Source organism: Cibotium barometz, chromosome 13 (genome assembly GCF_041138505.1).
Source record: "Cibotium barometz isolate CiBa-2024 chromosome 13, ASM4113850v1, whole genome shotgun sequence".
Classification (NCBI taxonomy): Eukaryota; Viridiplantae; Streptophyta; class Polypodiopsida; order Cyatheales; family Cibotiaceae; genus Cibotium; species Cibotium barometz.
Window position 1 is genome coordinate 28,133,125 of NC_141058.1, and position 19,303 is coordinate 28,152,427.

General features: G+C 46.3%; 1 protein-coding gene across 5 annotated transcripts in view; it reads left to right on the forward strand.

Moving 5' to 3' along the window:
- LOC147632562 (uncharacterized) overlaps window positions 1-19,303 on the forward strand; it is a 51,771-nt gene that overhangs the window by 22,714 nt on the left and 9,754 nt on the right. For 2 of the 5 annotated variants that reach the window (XM_086807340.1, XM_086807341.1), the window contains exons 2-4: window positions 12,218-12,305; window positions 12,995-13,049; window positions 15,395-15,437. In XM_086807340.1, the coding sequence (XP_086663466.1) occupies window positions 13,032-13,049; window positions 15,395-15,437 (61 nt within the window). In that variant the 5' untranslated portion in view covers window positions 12,218-12,305; window positions 12,995-13,031. The remainder of the gene's footprint in view (window positions 1-12,217; window positions 12,306-12,994; window positions 13,050-15,394; window positions 15,438-19,303) is intronic. The other 3 variants (XM_086807338.1, XM_086807339.1, XM_086807337.1) reach the window with 2 other exon arrangements.

The following is a 19,303-nucleotide window of genomic DNA, read 5'->3' on the forward strand; positions in this document are numbered from 1 at the left end:
AAAACCTTCGAAATCTTGAAACCTCAAAACCTCGAAATGTTTCTTGTGACTATAGCTTGGAATCTACCCTTTGACTTCGGCATTCATCGTTTTATGCCTCCTTACATTTACACTCACAATAACCTTTGAACTTTTGCCCCTTTATGTCCATGAATCCATGTGTCCCATGTCTCATGTCCATGACCATAATCCATTACTAGTGCAAGAATTACTGTTGCTTTGTGGATTTCCACAAGGCTTTCGACACTACACCAAGGGCCTGCCTCTTTCATAGGCTCCAAGAGCTCTGCTTGCCAGAGGAGATGATTTGGGGAGTCATGAGAGTCTGTAATAGGAAGAGTGAGAGTGCTAGAGGGCTGTCCGACACGGTGCCGAGCACTATCGTGGTGAAACAGGGGTGCCCTCTCTCACCCACTCTATTTGGTTTGCACATTGATGAGCTCAGTGATTTTATAGACAGATTAGGGGCGCTGGCTGCCACATTATATGGTACAATGATACCTCTCCTCTTATATGCCGACGACATGGCGCTGATTTCAGATTCGGTGGCTGGATTGCAGCGCCATCTAGAGGCTTTGCAGCCCTTTTGTGGGCAATGGGATCTCACGATGAATCTGGGCAAGAGTCAAGACCAAGCCTATGGTTTTTAACACATCCAAGCCCGCAGTGATGTTGGGGTAAAGGCATCATGCCCACCCTTGTAGTGTGTACAAGCCCATAAGTTATAGTACATAGTACACTTAGTACTTTTAATGTACTAAGTGCACTATGTGTACTTGAGCAAATATACATGTGTGATAGGGGAGTCACACACTCACACTTGATGAGTTGACTTATCCCCACATGTCTCTCTCTCTCCCTTCTTCTCTGTGTATGTCTCCCACATGAAACCCTAATTCTCTCCCTTCAACTGGTATCAGAGCTTGCGTGTACTGTACGGACCTGCGTGCTGCATTAGATCTGGTCGCCTGGGTGTGCTGTGTGTGCAAAACTGGCCGCTGGTTGCCTGCGTCAGAACTGGTTGCGGGGGTCAGCCAGTTGCAGCCGAGGGCTGGTTTACAACGTTTTCAGCCATGGAAGCTATGCGTGTGTATCCGGAGTGCGGTGTGCAGTCTTCTTGGTGAAGAAGAAGGCGGAGAAGCATTTCGAGCAAGAAGCAAGAGCCAGCATGGGAACGCAAGCCGACAAGCTGTGGAGATTCTGTAAGCATTCGCATCCACAACGGGCGGCGCTCAGCCCACTTTGAGGCTTACGTGGCAGGAGTTTAGCGCGCAGCTGGAGGGGTCGAGCGCCGTGCGTCGCCGACCTCGATAGCGTAACTCGTCTCCCGACTCGCTGGGGCAGCGCTCGCAGCCGGTGAGGCACCTGTAGCGAAACGCCGCCAGCTTGCAGTTCCATCCCCGACACTGCCAGCCTGCGGTTTCATCCACGCGTGCATCCAGCCCAAGGCGAACACGTAAAAACAGCCGGTCACAACTACCCGCTGCTGAGAAGCTGCGCTGGGCACACACACGTGCCTCTGACAGAGTCGTCTGCCTCTGTCTTCATCGTGAGAACCTACACCCAGCCACAGCTTACCGTTACTGCCACTGAAGACACCAAGAGGCCATCGCAGCACGCCTGAGGAGCAGCAGCAACCATCCGTACCTGCACAGTCAGCAAATACGAAGCAGTAAATTTGACTCCTCCCTTTCTGCAACATTAATCAGAAATTGCCACGAGGTATTTGCTTCAAATTTTTTTTTTTGGGATTTGCAATTGAGTAGGTACAGGTGCCAAATTGCTCAAATTTTGAGCAAAATTGGCAAAATTGGGTGACATTGGTCACATTCCGGGTCAATTTGCAGGAAATTAGATGTCAAAATTTGGGGCTTTTGATGTAATTGTGCCATTGGGCATTCATACATGCTGTATAATGTGAGCAATCTCACATTCGGGCCAAAATTGCAGGAAATTGCAGTGCAAATCAAAGGCCTTTTGTGCCGATTGGGTTGATTTGCATACAGGCACTGGCATTTGATGCTTTGGGCAATGTGTTGATGCCTGTCAAGCACTCAATGTGCCTGTAAATCAAGGGGCTTTTATGTATTGGATGTATATGTGGCCAAGGGGAAGCATTGTGAAGACTCTGGATGCCTTCATGTGCGTTAATGTACCATGTATGATCAGAAATTGATCTTGAATCAAGGGGCTTTTCAAGATTTTATGCTTGTTGAGCTTGGCAAAGCAGCAGGCAAGACTTTTATGCCTTGAATCCTCAGAAATCCACCTGCAGTCAAGGGGCTTTTGCCCAATTTCTATTCGGGACTGTTGTATGCAGTGGTGGTGGGGACTGTAAAAGTCTGATTTTCACTCATTTGGACAGCCAAGAGAGCATTTATTGCTGCTGTACCTGCTGGTACAGATTTGGTACAACTTTGTACAAGTTTTGGGATGGCTGTACACTGATTTGAGTGAGGAAAAGGCTCATTTTCAGTTGCTGTACTTGCCGGTACAGGTTTGGTACATCATTGGTGAGCACTTAGTACTGTTGTACAATACTTTGGAAGGGGAACATAGCACATTTAAGGTGCTGTCCTAAATCTGCAGCAACCAGATTTTGGTGATTTTATCACATTCAGTGGGAGTAGAGTTGCATTTGTGCTTCCGCAGTGGGAGATAAACTTTGGGAGAACAACTGTGAGCACTTTGTGTGCTTTGGTGCAGTGTTTGCACATCTTGCAGAGAGTCAGGCATTGACTGTGTCAAAGGTTGCATATTGCTATGGCAACCACAGGTGAGAGCTCTTCATTGCTTCACATCAAGAAGCTTGAAGGCTCACATAATTATGACATTTGGCAAACCCAGTGCTATAATGTGTTGCTCCAGAAGAAGCAGCACAAGCCCATCAAAGAAAGGGGTGTAATGCCCGCTTCTCTTACTGCTGAAGAATGGGAAGATATGGATGAGCTAGCAAGATCTACCATCATGTTGTCTGTGTCAGACACTTTACTTTTCAACATACGTGAAGAGAAGACAGCTTGGGGAATGTGGCAAAGATTGCAGGACTTGTATGCCCAGCAAATTGCCTCAAGCAAAGTGTATTGGTTGAAGAAACTCATAGGTCTTCAAATGAAGGAAGGGGCGTCTATGACAGCCCATCTAAATGAGTTTAATGGTATTGTCAGCCAGGTCATCAATCAAAAGTTGGCAATGGACGATGAGTTCAAAGCCACCTTTCTCTTATGCACTTTGCCAGAGAGTTGGGACACATTCAGGACAGCCACTAGCAATTCAAATGCTATGCTGTCATATGCAGATGTTGAGGGTGCTCTCCTTCAAGAGGAGATGAACAGGAAGAACAACTTTGTTGGAAAGTCCAATGCAATGAATGCACTTGGGAGATCCCAGCAAAGGGGTAAAAGCCAAGAACTGGGAAGGAGCAAGTCCCGCTCCAAAAAGGACTTGGAATGCCATTATTGTGGCAAGAAGAGACATATCAAAAAGCAATGCTACAAATGGAAGAATGATCAAAAGGAAAAGGGCAAAGGAAAAGACAAAGACAAAGATGAAGCCAAAGATGCAAAGCCAAAGGGCAAAAGTGGAGTCAAGATTGAAGAAGTCAATGTGTCACATGCAGGTGACAGTGAGGATGAAGTCCTATTCACGTCTTCACTTGATGCCCATTCACTCCTTGCAGGAGATGGTCATGGTATGCACTCATGGATCATTGATTCAGGTGCCTCCTTTCATGTCACAGGTTGCAGAGACTTGTTTGTCAGGTATACTGCTGGCAATGAAGGAGTAGTTTATTTGGGTGACAATCATGCATGCAAGATTCTTGGCAGAGGTGATGTGAGGCTTGTGTTTTCAGATGGCTCACAGCTTATGCTCCATGATGTCAGGCATGTGCCTGAGATCAAGAAGAACCTGCTTTCTACTGGACAGCTTGATGATGCTGATTATGTTACCACATTTGGTCGTGGAAAGTGGAAGATTAGTAAGGGCTCACTGGTTGTTGCCAGAGGCTCTAAGGTGGACACTCTTTACTTCATGCATGCTGGTGTTTGTCACCATGCTAATGTAAATGCAACCGAGTTGCCGGAAATCTCTATGTGGCATAGCCGGTTGGGATACATGAGTGTCAAAGGAATGGAGCAATTGTCTCGTTTTGGTTACTTGCCTTCTCTAAAGTTCTCAAGTTTTCAGTTTTGTGAGCATTGTATATATGGCAGGCAACTCCAGTGCCCCTACAAGAAAGCTCTTGGACAAAAAGGTGCTCAGTTAGAGCTTGTGCATGTATGTGAGATGCCTCAGCTTTCTTTGGGAGGGGCAAAATATTTTGTGTCCTTTATTGATGATGCCACACGTAAGGTGTGGGTTTATCCTCTTCGTTTGAAGAGTGATACATTCTCAGTGTTTGAGAAGTTTGTTGCTCATGTTGAGAATCAAACTGGCAAAACGCTGAAGGCTTTGCGTTCCGACAATGGTGGAGAGTATATGTCCAAACAGTTTCAGGACTTTTGTGATGCTAAAGGCATCAAGAGGGAGCTCTCTACTCTTTATGATCCTCCACAAAACGGGACAGCAGAGAGGATGAACAGGACCATTCAGGAGAAGGTCCGTTCTATGTTGTCACATGCTGCGTTACCTCATAATTTTTGGGCTGAAGCTGTTATGACAGCCGTTCATCTTATAAACAGGTCACCTAACACGAGGCTTGGTGGGAAAGTGCTAGAGGAAGTATGGACAGGGAAGCCTCCGTCATACAAGCACTTGAGAGTGTTTGGTTGCGTTGTGTACGTGCACATACGCAGGGAAATACGCACCAAACTTGATCCTAAGTCTCACAAATGCATATTCCTAGGATATGGTGACAGAGGTGAAATGGGGTATAGACTTTGGGATCCCGTGAATAGAAAGATTATACGCAGCAATGATGTCATTTTTTATGAAACATGCATGTATAAGGAGCCTACAAGGCAACAGGAGCCTGGCAGAGTCATCTTTGATGATGATGGACATCATGGACAACAACCAAGGGCTGTAAATCAGCCATTACAGCATCAAAACCAGCCCTTAAATGGTGCTGAAAATGGTCCAAATGGACAGCCAGAGATGGCAGAAGATATCCCTATGGATATACCACAGTTAGAGGAGATACCGGGCATGATCTTTCAGCCTTATGGCATGGAACAGGAACCACCAATTGGTGATATGCAGGCTGGACAGCAACCTGCAAATGATGGTCATTGGGTACGGAGGTCCACAAGACCCTCCAAAGCCCCTGACAGGTTTGTTCCAGGGGTTGACTACTTGATGCTCACTGACTATGGGGAGCTCTCATGTTATAAGGAGGCTTTACAGAGGGCAGACAAGGCTCTTTGGGAGCGTGCTATGAAGTCAGAGATGGATTCTCTGCACAAAAATGGAACATGGAAGTTGGTGCATTTGCCTACAGGCAAGAAGGTTTTGCCATGCAAGTGGGTTTACAGGCTCAAAGTTGCACCTGATGCAAAGCCAAGATACAAAGCCAGGTTAGTGGCTAAGGGCTTCAAGCAAGAATATGGTGTGGACTTTGATGAGATCTTCTCTTCAGTGGTACCAGGCCGGACATTGCATTTGCAGTGGGAGTGGTTTCTAGATACATGGCCAACCCTGGCAAGAAGCATTGGGAAGCAGTGAAAGGTGTCATGAGATACCTGAAGGGCACACAGGATATGTGCATCTGCTTTGGCAAACAGGATGCATTAGTGCATGGTTACACGGATTCGGATTATGCCGGTCATCCAGATAACCGGAAGTCTACTACCGGTTATGTGTTTACATTCACAGGAGGTGCTGTGTCATGGATATCCAGGATGCAGAATTGCACTGCCTTATCTACTACAGAGGCCGAGTATATTGCAGCCACAGAGGCTTGCAAGGAGGCATTATGGCTATCTCGGTTAGTGGTTGATTTGGGTTATACAGGGGATATTCCATTGTTGCATTGTGACAGTCAGAGTGCCATCCAGTTGGCAAAGAACCCTATCTTTCATGCAAAGACGAAGCATGTGGATGTGAAGTATCACTTCATCAGAGAGGTGATAGATGTTGGGAAAAGCATAATGAGTGATGATAAAAGCTTAATGAGTTAAGGGAGTGATGAAAGAGCTATGGTGGTTCAAGATAACCCATGATGGTCACATGAACAAAAGTGTAATTAACTAGTACTTAATCCAAGATTAAGAGAGCATAATGACAGCACAATAAGGAGCATTACATAGCATATAAAATTCGTGTTTTTCTCATTAGGAAGGCCACCATTTTATAGCCAAGTTGTACATGGTTGAGTGACATCACTGCTTACATATTATCAAAGGCATCCAAGGCCATCTCCCCCCACATGGCTCCCTAGAATATAGCCTCCAGAGCATCTAATGAAACTCGCCTACCCTTCATTCACCTGGATTCCCTTCATATTACATGGTCCTTTTACATTTTATTGAGTGCTTTAACCTTAGACCATGACATTGATCATAAATTCCAACATATTCCAATACCCTCCCTTGATCATGGCATGGTATATTGCCCTCCCTTGATCCAAACATTACATGAAAGAAAAAGCTTAACTCATAAGGAGTATAGCTCTACAGTACATAAAAGAAATTAGCATCGCTCATAGGGAGCATAGCTTCTACATTGCGAAAAGAAAATGACATGAAAAACATTCCTACATGAAAACATTCCTCTCCCATACCCCATCATCATCATAGCATCATCATTATCATATCCATGGGCATCATCATCATCATTTGTTGGTCATGGAGACCCAACTCCCCATCAATCCCCCCTTGAGGGCTACATGGCCTACTGAGAGATATTGTGAGCATCATAGAAACACATAACCTACATCATCGGTGGTTAGAGGTGTCCATACATAAACATTTGGGTAAGAGAGGGCATAAACATTGTTGGCTTTAGAAAGCCCATTCTGCATCTACCTCTGCATCAAAGGAGGTAGTAACATTGTTGCATGCTTGGATTGCTTCTGCGGAATCATTCGAAGTGCTTACCATATTTGCCTGGTTGGTGTAACATTTGTCGGCGAGGTGACCTGGCTTTCCACATTTGGTGCATATTCGCTTTGGCTTGTCTTTGTGGTAGCAATTCTTGGCAAGGTGTCCTGTCCTTCCACAATGTGTACATTGGAGTGATTTGCCGGTTTGCTTTTAAACAAGATATGCCTGGTTTGAGACAAGATCAATGACTGTACCTTTCAGCTTCTTCTCTTCTTCCAAGAGAACACTCTCTATTCCCTCCAAAGTGGGATCCTGCATATACTTTAAGGTCGGCATGAGTGTATCATACTCGGATGGCATTGACTTTAGGAGGATGGCTATGGCATCACTCTCCTTGACTGGTTCATTGATGGCTTCGAGCTGGGCCATCAAGCTCTTCATGGTGTTGATGTGAGATGCAAGTGTCTCATCAATCTTGTACTCTAGACTGTAAAAGTCTACTTTGAGACTGATTTTGCTGTGAAGGCCTTGAGCACCAAAAGATTTATCCAGTGAATTCCACGCAATTTGTGAAGATGTTCCATTACCAATGTAATGTATATAACTATCTTCGACTCCAAGGGCAATGAGAGCTAATGCTTTCTCATCCTTGGTTTGCCAAGAGATTTCTCCTTCTCGTGTGGCAGGTTTAGGTATAGTGCCATTGACTATGCTCCAAACTCCTTCTTTCATTAGTAAAAATCTCATTTTGACTTGCCAAGTGTGGAAGTCATGACCGTTGAATTTCTTGATGAAAGAGGATGATATGTAAGTTGACTCCATGATTGGAACTGAACAATGCAATAAATTAAAAGCTAGAATCCCCCTTCACCATATATATGCATGAAATTACTCAAGAATTCCCCAAACCCATAAGATTTTGCATAGTGATAATAACGGGGCCTAGACTTGATCCTAGGTTTTCTAGTTTTGCTTTTGGGTTTCAATGATTTTTTGATATAATCTTCATTAGATGATTCAGCATCCGAATGCATGACTACAAAGAGATATTCAACTCAACATGCATATTAGAATGTCATCTCAATAGATAATTATATGATGATTAGTGGAGATGATTAATTAAAGAGGGAAAAACTGCCCCCAAAAAAAGAGTGAGCTTTGAGCAATTGAATGAGGCTCTTCCCAAATGAGAAACATAAAATGCTTTAAACCAAGTGAGAACCAAGGTATTGGCTCTAAGCTCAGCACTCAAACATGCCAAGATGTTGCTTCAATCTCTGTAAATCTGCTCTGCAACACAGCATGTACTGTCACTGAGAAATTAGTTCAAACAGCAGCTACAGTGGACCATTGCTCATGAAAATCAATAAGGAGGAGCTTCATAGCATCAATGTAATGCTCATAAGAGGAATTTGCAAACCATGCTTTGTAGAGCTTCAATTTCACGAATTTCGCAGCGCAGAGGCGGGCTGCTGCAGAGAGAAATGCGCCGCGTATACTTCGTGGGAGCTCCAATGGAGCTAGGTGTAGAAAGCGCCGGGTGTTAGCTCTCTTTTGAATCAAAAAGCTTGAGATTTGGTGGAGTATAGAGCTCACATGAAGCAAAAAACCAGCAGGGGGTGCAGTGAAGCTTTAATGGAAAGCTTGAAAAAATGAAAAATTAATCAATGTGGTTAATTACTATGCCTAGGGATAATCATGGCTCTGATACCATGTTGGGAAAAGCATAATGAGTGATGATAAAAGCTTAATGAGTTCATGGAGTGATGAAAGAGCTATGGTGGTTCAAGATAACCCATGATGGTCACATGAACAAAAGTGTAATTAACTAGTACTTAATCCAAGATTAAGAGAGCATAATGACAGCACAATAAGGAGCATTACATAGCATATAAAATTCGTGTTTTTCTCATTAGGAAGGCCACCATTTTATAGCCAAGTTGTACATGGTTGAGTGACATCACTGCTTACATATTATCAAAGGCATCCAAGGCCATCTCCCCCCACATGGCTCCCTAGAATATAGCCTCCAAAGCATCTAATGAAACTCGCCTATCTCAAGTGGGGTTTTACCCTTCATTCACCTGGATTCCCTTCATATTACATGGTCCTTTTACATTTTATTGAGTGCTTTAACCTTAGACCATGACATTGATCATAAATTCCAACATATTCCAATAATAGAGAACAAGCAAATTCAGCTTGTTAAGATTCATACGGATGACAACCCGGCTGATCTGTTGACAAAGAGTTTGCCTCCAGAGCGGTTTGCTCATTGCAGACACTTGGGCATTGGATGAGGCCAGTTTCAGCCTTGATATGGCCTTGTATATTATCATGTACATGCTGATTTTTCTTTTCTTTCATTTAAGGGCACTTTGCCTTTAAGTGGGAGGTTGTTGGGGTAAAGGCATTATGCCCACCCTTGTAGTGTGTACAAGCCCATAAGTTATAGTACATAGTACACTTAGTACTTTTAATGTACTAAGTGCACTATGTGTACTTGAGCAAATATACATGTGTGATAGGGGAGTCACACACTCACACTTGATGAGTTGACTTATCCCCACATGTCTCTCTCTCTCCCTTCTTCTCTGTGTATGTCTCCCACATGAAACCCTAATTCTCTCCCTTCAAGTGAAAGCCATGAGGAGTGCTAGGAGTTTTGTTTATGGGGGTGGCACAGTGGAGATTGTGGACTCGTATGTTTATCTTGGAGTCACATTCACAGGACCCATTTTCAACATGAAACCAGCTGCCTCGGCCCACCTCACACAGCCCTAGCCCGCCTAGAGAGATTGTTTTCAGGCCCATTTCCAGGAGCCCAGTACGAAAGGGTGGCTCTTTGACACTCTGGTGACACCGATAGCTATGCATGGAGCAGCATTCTGGGGACCAGATCTTGGGTGGATGGAGTTCAGTAAGATGGAGAGGATGCAGGTCATGGTGTAATGGAGGAATGTCAGAAGCAAACCATCAGTACCACACCAGGTTGTCATAGCAGAGTTTGGAGCTTTCCCCTTGGTAGTAGAGGATCTCTTCCAGACAATGACGTATATACAGCGGATCTACACCCTGGGCCATGATAGACTCCCACGCTTATCACTTGAGTTATCACAGAGACTTGCAACAGATGGTCAGCCCACATCATGGCATGGTAGGGTGTCGAGATGGTTCCAGATACATGGTTTCCAGATTGACCCACCTTCCACCCTTCGACTTTAACTTGGATGCCCCCTCTTGCCTCTCACGCATCAGGAGATTAACCGCTGACGACTGGAGACCCAGAACAGATGGTAGGCACCGGAGCATCTTGGGACCAAGATGCAACTCTACAGAGAGGTTTTCCTAGATTTGGGTCTCTTCACACAGGCTTAGCGTGGAGACGGGGAGAGCTGAGGGTATTGATAGAGTGGACCACATATGCACATTTTGTTCCCTGGAGGTGGAGACTAATGAGGACTATGTTTGCAGATGCCCGGTGTATTATGAGATACGTAGGAGACTCCATTGTCTGTTTAGAGAGGGTTTTGGGCCATTATCCAGAGTCATTGACTATCCGGATCAGTGTGGTCTTGGGCTTTACCTTCTGGAGTTGCGTAGACACAGGGACTAGCTGCTTGGATCACGCCGACAGTGTCTGGGCACAGATACCTCGCAGCCTTGGACCACGAGCTTTTTCTCCCACATCGAGGAAGCCTCTTGCCGCTGCCTAAGAGAGGAACCCACCCAGGAGCCCCCACCTCTCAGACGAGTCAGACAGTGCACACAAGAGCCTCTCCGTTTCCTCGGGGTTACCATAGACTAGGCGCATGGTTGTTTCTCGTACCGGTACGAACCAATTTTTACAATACGATGTGTCCCCCCCCTCCCCCCCCCCCCCTCTCTTGAGAAATAGATCCCAAATGCTCAACAAAAATAGAAATCCTGCTCAGCAATACTTCGCAACTTTTGTGTCCAATCAGCATTCCATATGGGGTTGCAGAGAGACCCAAAAAACTGGCAAGGTAGATTGGTAGTGTTCACTTGATTGTTCACTTGATTGGCAGGATGAGGAGAGAATCTTGCTACATCACTTGGAGATCCCTGGTATAGGTAGGCTAGACAGTCAGATCCGCAAGTTATGTATGAGGGAGAAGATTTGGATAGGGCCATTTTGATTTGCAGAGGAGTCCCTAAACCTATCACCCTAGATGCACTGCCCATATCTATGCAAGGACGGTCCCTTAGTCATAATCACTACATTGGGAGACCTTTGGCATCGCATTACCCAATCCGGCTCTTTTTTGGAGACAATTGGGAGATCCAACTGGAGAGACACATCTCCATGTTCCGGTTCCTCAAGCACGTTGGACTCCTCCCCCTCCGGACCTTCCCTCACATTCAAGCTTGAGGCTCCATAGTTTGTAAGTGTTTAAAAAAACCGTATTTAGGGCCCATCTCACCCCTCGACTAGAGCTACCCTGCCTCGTGCCACCGTACTTCAGAGAGCCAGATGGCCTCACCCTCTTGGACCTCGAGCACCCCCAAGTTCACCAGCCCCAGATTGATGAGATCCTCGGCCACAGAGCATCTGGAGCTGCCACCTTGTCTCTCCCAGCTTCTCCTCAGCCCTGCAGATCTAGGGGCCCTCCTCAGTGCTCACCCCCTCGCTGATGCTAGACATCCTTTATGGACCCCTACCACACAATGATGGATAGCTCCCTCTCCACACTCACCCCCCCGTATCCTCTACACCCACTTTGTATCCATGATGATGAGGATGGTGATCCTCCATGATGAGGATGACGATGATAATCCATACATATCTACATTTACCTAGGGATTAGTGTTAGTTCTTTTCGTTGTCTTTTTTTTCCATGATGAGATTACGTGGACACATTGTACACTTTTTGTCCAATAGACCTGTTGGGTCTTTTGCAAGACGTTAATATATCTTCTTCTTCTTCTCTCTCTCTCTCTCTCTCTCTCTCTTGCAGCCAGCTCTCCTGGCACCATGTCTACCCACCGCCTTTGCGTGCTGGGCCTATTATGATTCTGCAGGTGTCTTTGGTTTCTTTAAATACTTTTGCTTTTGTGATTTTATACTCATGGCCATGAATCTTGGTTTACCCCATTAAGATAATCAAATAGGTTCCTTATAATCCTTGCTATACGATCATGTGCATTTTTTTGTCTCTACAAGTAAAAAATGGAGAGCATTGCTCTATGAAATGTCTTTTTTTTACATCCAGGCTGCCAGGTATGGAGATATCGATGATGTGAGAGAGATTTTGGCACAAGGTGTGCATGCTGACAGCCAAGATGTGCAGGGACGCACAGGTTAGCTTTGAGTTCATTCATTTTTCTTTTTATGAACATAATATCACAAGCTAGCAAAACGCTTTGTAGCTAAGAGGGGTGGACAGTGACCAGCTGGCTGGGAGGTGTCCATGATGTGTATATTGGTTGGCTGGCACTGCTTACTAATGGGGAATGTGGCTGGGTGTCTGGCTGAAACAGACAAGCCCATATGAAGAATAATGGGAAAGCCACCTGAAATTTGGGCATACTTACCTGAGTAAGATTTGGGCGTTGTGGGTTTAACAGTCCTAATGTTCCACACCTTAGAATGCGAACTCAGAATTACTTAAGAATCAAAGTATTCATCAAGGCTGCTTATGAAAAAGTGGGCAAGTTGCTGTTGATGGAGGATTGTGCTGCTTGTAGATTGTGATGAGATGAGCTGCAGGGACATTAGCGACGGGGTATTAATCCCTTGGGCCCTGATCTTAAGCTCTGAGAGACAATGAATAGGTTAGGGTTTGTGCGACCAGTTGCAAAAATTCTGTATTTAGAATCCCAAAGAGCGAGTTCAAGACATAATGATAACAATAGACCAGTATAGTGGGTTTAATCAAGAAAACCTCAACTCTACAGTAGGGAAAGAGGTGACATGTTTACTGAAGAATTATCTGGCATTATTCCCACCACGGTTTTTTATGGATATGATAATGTTACAATCTTTGCAGGAAGGCACCTCGATGCGGGCTGTTGACATGGCTAAGGATGGGCTTGAGCTGGAGGGTAAGCTTTCTTATGTCATTGAAGCAAGGTGCATGTGCCTTATGCAGAGAAGCTAAGGTTGCAAAGCTTAACCAGCACAAGCTGAGCAGTTTTAGGGTAAATAACAGGCTTTGGCAGGTAGAAGCCCCCAAAATCAGCCCAGGTTGTAAGCACCAACTAGACAAAAGTCAGCAGCATTTAAATAATATTATATGATTTTTGTGCTTGTCCTCTGCTGGCCGACAGCAGTTGGGTGGCTGCAGGGTTGTTCCTAGAAGCGTGTAAACAGCAAGCAGTAGTTAGTCATAAGCATCTGATCCCCACCATGGGGCAGGTCATAGTCAGTCCATAGTCAGTCTTCTTGGTCAAGAATTCAGTCCATTTTGGAAGGCCAAAAGCCATGGAAGTTGTACCGACATATCAATATACTGAAAATACAATTCATCTCTCTTCTCTCTGATGTCTTTTCATTGCTATTGCATTAGGGCTGGATCAAGTACAACAAGGCTTCCGCATGCAACATTGGTATCAAAGCATTCAGGCGCAACCATCTAAGCACTCGTCTGTCCTGAGAAAGGCGCATAGATCCATGGAAGAATGCAGCAAGGGTAGCATTTATGAGGTGGTCGGCAGCAGGCAAAGCCAGAGGAAAGCATTTCTTGGAAGTTGTGTGCTCGAAGGAGCGTACCATTGGCTCTTAGATCAGTTCCAAAGGTGGAGCATCAGGCACGATCATTCTCAGCTGTGTTAAGGGAAAGGGAGTGTAGGCATGGGGAGGAAGTGGAACAGATGCAGAGTTCCCAAACCAAACTTGGAGGGGAATCAGAGGAGCAACAGGGTTTTCAGTCAAAGTATCAGAAGTTAAACAGTCAAAGTACAGTGTTAGTAATCCAAAGAGGAAGGATGACAGGTTTCCAACCCATCATCAAGTTTAGCAGGAGGGAATGTCACATGCACACACGTGAACATAGCCAGTCTCCTAGCTAATCCCTGATTAGGCAGCAGTTTTAGGGTAAATAATAGGCTCTGGTTGGTAAAGAAGAAGCCCCCAAAATCAGCCCATGAGTCGTCCAGGTCATAAGCACCTAACATACAAAAGTCACCAGCATTTAAATAATATTATATGATTTTTGTGCTTGTCCTCTGCTGGTCAAGAGTGGGTATTTCCTAGGAGCCTATAAATAGCAAGCAATAGTTCAGTTATAAGCATCTCATCCCCACCATGGGGCAGGTCATAGTCAGTCTTGTGGTCAAGAATTCAGTCCATTTTTGGAAGGCCAAAGGCCATGGAAGTTGTACAAACATATACATCTTTTTGTACTATATCAATATATTGAAAATACAGTTCATCTCTATTCTCTCTGCTGTCTATTCATTGCTATTGCAGTAGTGTTCCAAATCAGTAGGCTTAGGGCTGGATCAAGTACAGCTTGTACTTTATCTCCCATACGCAAGGCACCTAGCTTACTTTCCAAAGGAAGATCACCATATGAAGAGGTAGTGCTGATTCCCATAACATACAATATCTCAAAGATCAGTATCTATAAGAGAAGCTAAGTCTCTATGGTCTGTTGAGATGCTCCCAGTTCCTATCTGACTCTTTCATGTAAAGGTTCAGGGAGTAACAAGACTAAGGGAAGGAGCCTCACACTGCACAGCCCAACACCAATTAGATGTCCAGTTGTCCCACCTGCAGGTAGTATTCAGTTGTAAATTTATCCTTTTCATTACTGAGAGTAGTACAGGCCTATCAAACCTTGAAACACCATACATCACCGATGGTTGATCAGTGATCATGCAACCCAGAAGAGATCCATCCCAAACATTCCCCATGTGTCTTAAGTCTTTATTGTTCAACCTTCTAGCCACTTTACAATTTATCAAGGCTAATGGGGGATCACACACAGAGGACCACCATAAAGGATAACCCAACAAGTAGTTGCCAGTAGCTCTCGCAGATCCCTCCACTCCAACAGCCCCCAAATCTCCTTGCAGTTCTTTACCAAAAAGAAGGAAAACTTCATACATGTGGAAGCCTTGACTTACGTGATCCAGCCCTAAGCCTACTGATTAGGAACACTAATGCAAAAGAAATGATTAGATGTAGAGAGAAGAGGGAGATGAACTGTGTATTCAGTATATTGATATGATACAAAATGATGTATTTGACTGTACAACCTCTGTGGCCTTTGGCCTTCCAAAATGGTAAACTAAGACCGAATATGGACTGATTATTGACCTGCCCCAACTAGGGATCAATGACTAAACCCCCTACACACAGCTGACTGCTGTTGGCCAGCAGAGGATGAGTACAATTTGCATTTAGTGATGCTGACTTCCCCTGAATGATGGTTTCTGACTTGCAGAACTCTGAGAAATCACAATGCTTCTGTGAATTGGCGACTCCTGGTAAAATTGAGCATGAAATTGTTTTATCTATTCATCAAGCATGCTATGTTTGAAATGTGAGCCGATTCCATCAAGAAATCAATCCAATTTGACCAGAGTTACAGTTACTGCCTGAAAAACTCTCCTCAATTGATTTCTGTGATTCTCCAGTTGCCTGCAATTTTACAATCGCCTGATCTGCAATCGCGAAGCTGTTCAATCGATTCGATTGCTGCCTCTAGTTGTGATTGTGCCTCCGGTCGGCACAATCGACCAATCGCCCGACTGCACTTGTCAATTGTTGACTGCTGATCAATGATTGCACTTTTTTTTTCCTTTTTCTTTGTAAAGGGACTGCCCTTGTGCTTGAAGCCAAGTGGTAAGATCACCCTTCACATCATGGTCACACAACAAATTGATAAATTCATTGGCATGGGGTTTCACACTTGGCAAGTTAAATGGTCAATTGTGCAAATGGGAAATAGAAAAAGCCACCTACTAGAGAGGGGGAGCAAGCATGGACTTCAAAAGATGAAAAAGCAATGGCTATTATTGCTCTAGGCCTTAGTGATGGATACATTCATCCCATAGCTAACGCCAGAGATGCTTTAGAAGCTTGGAACACCTTAGATAGGGTGTTACATGCATTGAGGTTGATCGTGGTCATGCACAATAGGGCCTTCTTTATACCTTTATGTGGTGAGATCTTTAGCATCCAATTCACAAAGGAGAGAGAGAGAGAGAGAGAGAGAGAGAGAGAGAGAGAGAGAAGAAGTAGACGACACAGTATTGGGTCCCAATTACCCATTGAAACCCAGCACCCCCCCCCCCTCCCAAAAAAAAAAGAAGTAGGAGTATTTGCTTATATTAATTCTTTGGAGAACTGCTGTACAATGCTTGAGAACAAGCGATATGACTGCCCAACGCAAGGACGAGGAAGACCGTACGTCGGCTGAGTATCCATCAATCCAAGGCACTGCAAAAGACTCTTGGGGTCACTTATGCAAGTCCAGATAGCTGTAGGACTGCACAAATGCTGGTTGAGAATGGAGGAGGAGCTTCAATATTTGCCTGGAGAAGATAGGATATTTATATGGTATTTTATTTCTGAATTTTGCTTGAGACTTTGCTGAAATCTTTTTTTTTTTCCGAGAAAAGATCCTTTCATTAGTTATATAAAAACGCCCGTAGGGCTACAAAAGATCTCTCCTGCTCATAAGAGAAACAGAGCAGTGAATACAGCATGGCAGCCCGGAGACTCTCCCTAGGTGCTGCAAAATACAAGCATCAGTACAAAGGACTGAGAGGCTAAATCATACAATAGGGGGGGGGAAGAGCCAAACAGGTGGCCTGTAGTGCCAACGGGGGGATCCCGTGTGTAAGGTGTAGAAGGGGCCACAACGCCAAGTGGTGTGAAAGGCCTGGCGCCGCAAGATCGCCTCATCCGAGTCTCCCCGGATGCGGTCGTACTGTCCTCGCAGGGTGTGGATCAACTCCTGCCAAATCCCCCGTACAGTCTCTGCTGGTGGCTCCAATCTCCCCTCAAAGGCCGTAAAGCACCGGGCCCTCCAGGTGAACCAGATGGTGAGGCTGCTGAGGAGCTCCCATCGTAAATCCCGCTCCTGTGTCCAGCTGGCGGACGAGAAATCCGGTGCCGGAACCAGGCGAGGCTGGCCCCTAATAAATTTGATGGCCTGACTGCCCTGCTCCATCTCATAGCCCATAGCAGGCCCTGACGAAGTCGACCAAGTAGCGGCACCCCACGTAAACATACCCTCTGGAGAGAGGGGAGCCAGAATACGCAGCATCCGCAGCTAAATCTGCTGCGCCTGAGGGCAATCCCAAAGGCAGTGTCTCTGTGTCTCCATAGGGTGGCCTCATCGGACGCAGGCCGCCGGAAGACCGCTGTAAACAAGCCAAGTGCCAACTGTTGAGCCCCTGTGGGCGACCAGCCCCACTGAAAAGTCGAGATCCTGCGGGCTTGTCGACTAGCCCAGAGCCGAGCCCAAAAATCCTCCAGGAACTCCTGTGAGAGTCCTTGTAGCCGCCAATGCCCCGCTGCCGCTGGAGAGACCGTCCTCCTCGCCGTCAAAATATGCCGCCCCAGCCGAACAGTATACTGGAAACAGGTAATCTCTGTGGCCTCAAGGGATGCATAAGGATCATGCCACTCGTACTCCCCGGGATCCCACTGTAGCCGGGCCAAGGGGCGCGCTGCATATGCCCATATGCGCCAATCCGGGAGCACATCAGCAGGATCGGGGTCTATATGCCACTTCCGAGAAGCGGCGGCCACTACCCGAATCCTCTGAAAGGTGCACTCTGCAACCAAAGGCGACTCCACCTCCACTCGCTGGAGTCTGCCCTCATCCTGAATCTCATAGTAGAGGCAACTGCCATCCTCAGTGCAAGCTCTGACAGCAATCAGGATCTCCAACTGTGTAAAGGCTCCCATCCACTGTGGGGTCACTGTCTCGAGAGGCGTGAACCACTCCTCTGTGAGTGCCTCCTGAATATCATCTCTCATAATCAACCCCCCTCTGAAGGGACTTAGCCTCTCCACCTGGGAGACTGCAGAAGGCCTGCCAGTCTCCAAAACTACGAGCTGGGCTTGCCGCTAAAGGCCCCCAGGCTAAAGGAGGCCGAGAACCCAGCATATGACCCTGCTCTGTGCGAACCGCTGGGCTCCAGATGAGCGGCTGTCTGGCCCGCTCCTCAACACAAGAAGGAGGTCACTGAGAGAGCCCCGGTCTCAGCAGCTCCCAAGCTCTCAGGATACTCAAAGCAAATCTGTCCTCCCATCCTCTACTGAGGCCTGTCCTCCTCATCTCTGTGAAGATCCAGCGAATCTCTGGTGCCCAAGTGCTCCCTGCTGGGGGCGCCCGAGCCTGCAGCCGCTGCAAGAGGAGCTCTTTCCAAGGCTCAGCGCCTGGAAGCAACCCCCGAACAATAAGCTTCCCCAATAAGGCTCTGCTCTGATCGACTGGATCTATAATGCCCAAACCTCCCTGAGCCAGCGGAAGTGTAATAACTGCCCATGCAACCTTTGCCCGAGTTGGCTGACCGTCCCGCCCAGACCACAAAAAGTTCCTGATCAGCCTCTGTACCTGGCTGATGCAAGAGCTCGAGAAGATCCAGCAAGACGTAATGTACCACATGGTCGCTAACAGCACCTGATTTGCCACCACCACCCTCCCAGCCAAGGATAGTCGAGCTGTACTCCAATACAAAAGCTTCTTCCGAATGCTCAGAAGAAGCGGGGCAATCTGCTGCTCAGGTGACAAATCTAGGCCAATCTGGCATCCCAAATACCGCACTGCTGTGCCTGGAGGAATCCATCTAAAATCGGGGTCCGGGCTCCATGCCGGAGTGGGAGCACTACTGATCCAAAAGGCCACTGTCTTGCGCCAATTGATCAATGCTCCCGAAGCTGCACTAAAAACCTGGAGCGACTGCTCTGCCCGAAGAAGATTGGCCTCTTGGCCATGCAAAAATAAGCCCATGCCGGCTGCTGCTCCTGGAGGCGCTGTAACGAGGCAAGGCTGCGTCACAGCCGATGCTCCCTCTCGCGAATCTCTCCCAGCCGTGTCAAAGCTGCAGCGTGTAGAAAAGAGCTAAGCTCGATGAGTCCCTGGGCACACTGGCCTGCTGCATCCTGGTCAGAGCACTGACTATCATGCCAGATTCTCTCAATGTCCTCAGCGAGACTGGGATCTGTAAGTACCCTCTCTGGGATCCTCAACTGCAAGCTGGGCTCCCGTGTCCTCTCCTCCCATGTCAGGATAACTGGCGCATGATCTGAAAATGAGGTGCCAGCGAGAATGCCGACGGAGCCCCCTCGCTCCCCTAACCAGTCGCCCACATAAAAGCGATCAATCCGTGATAGA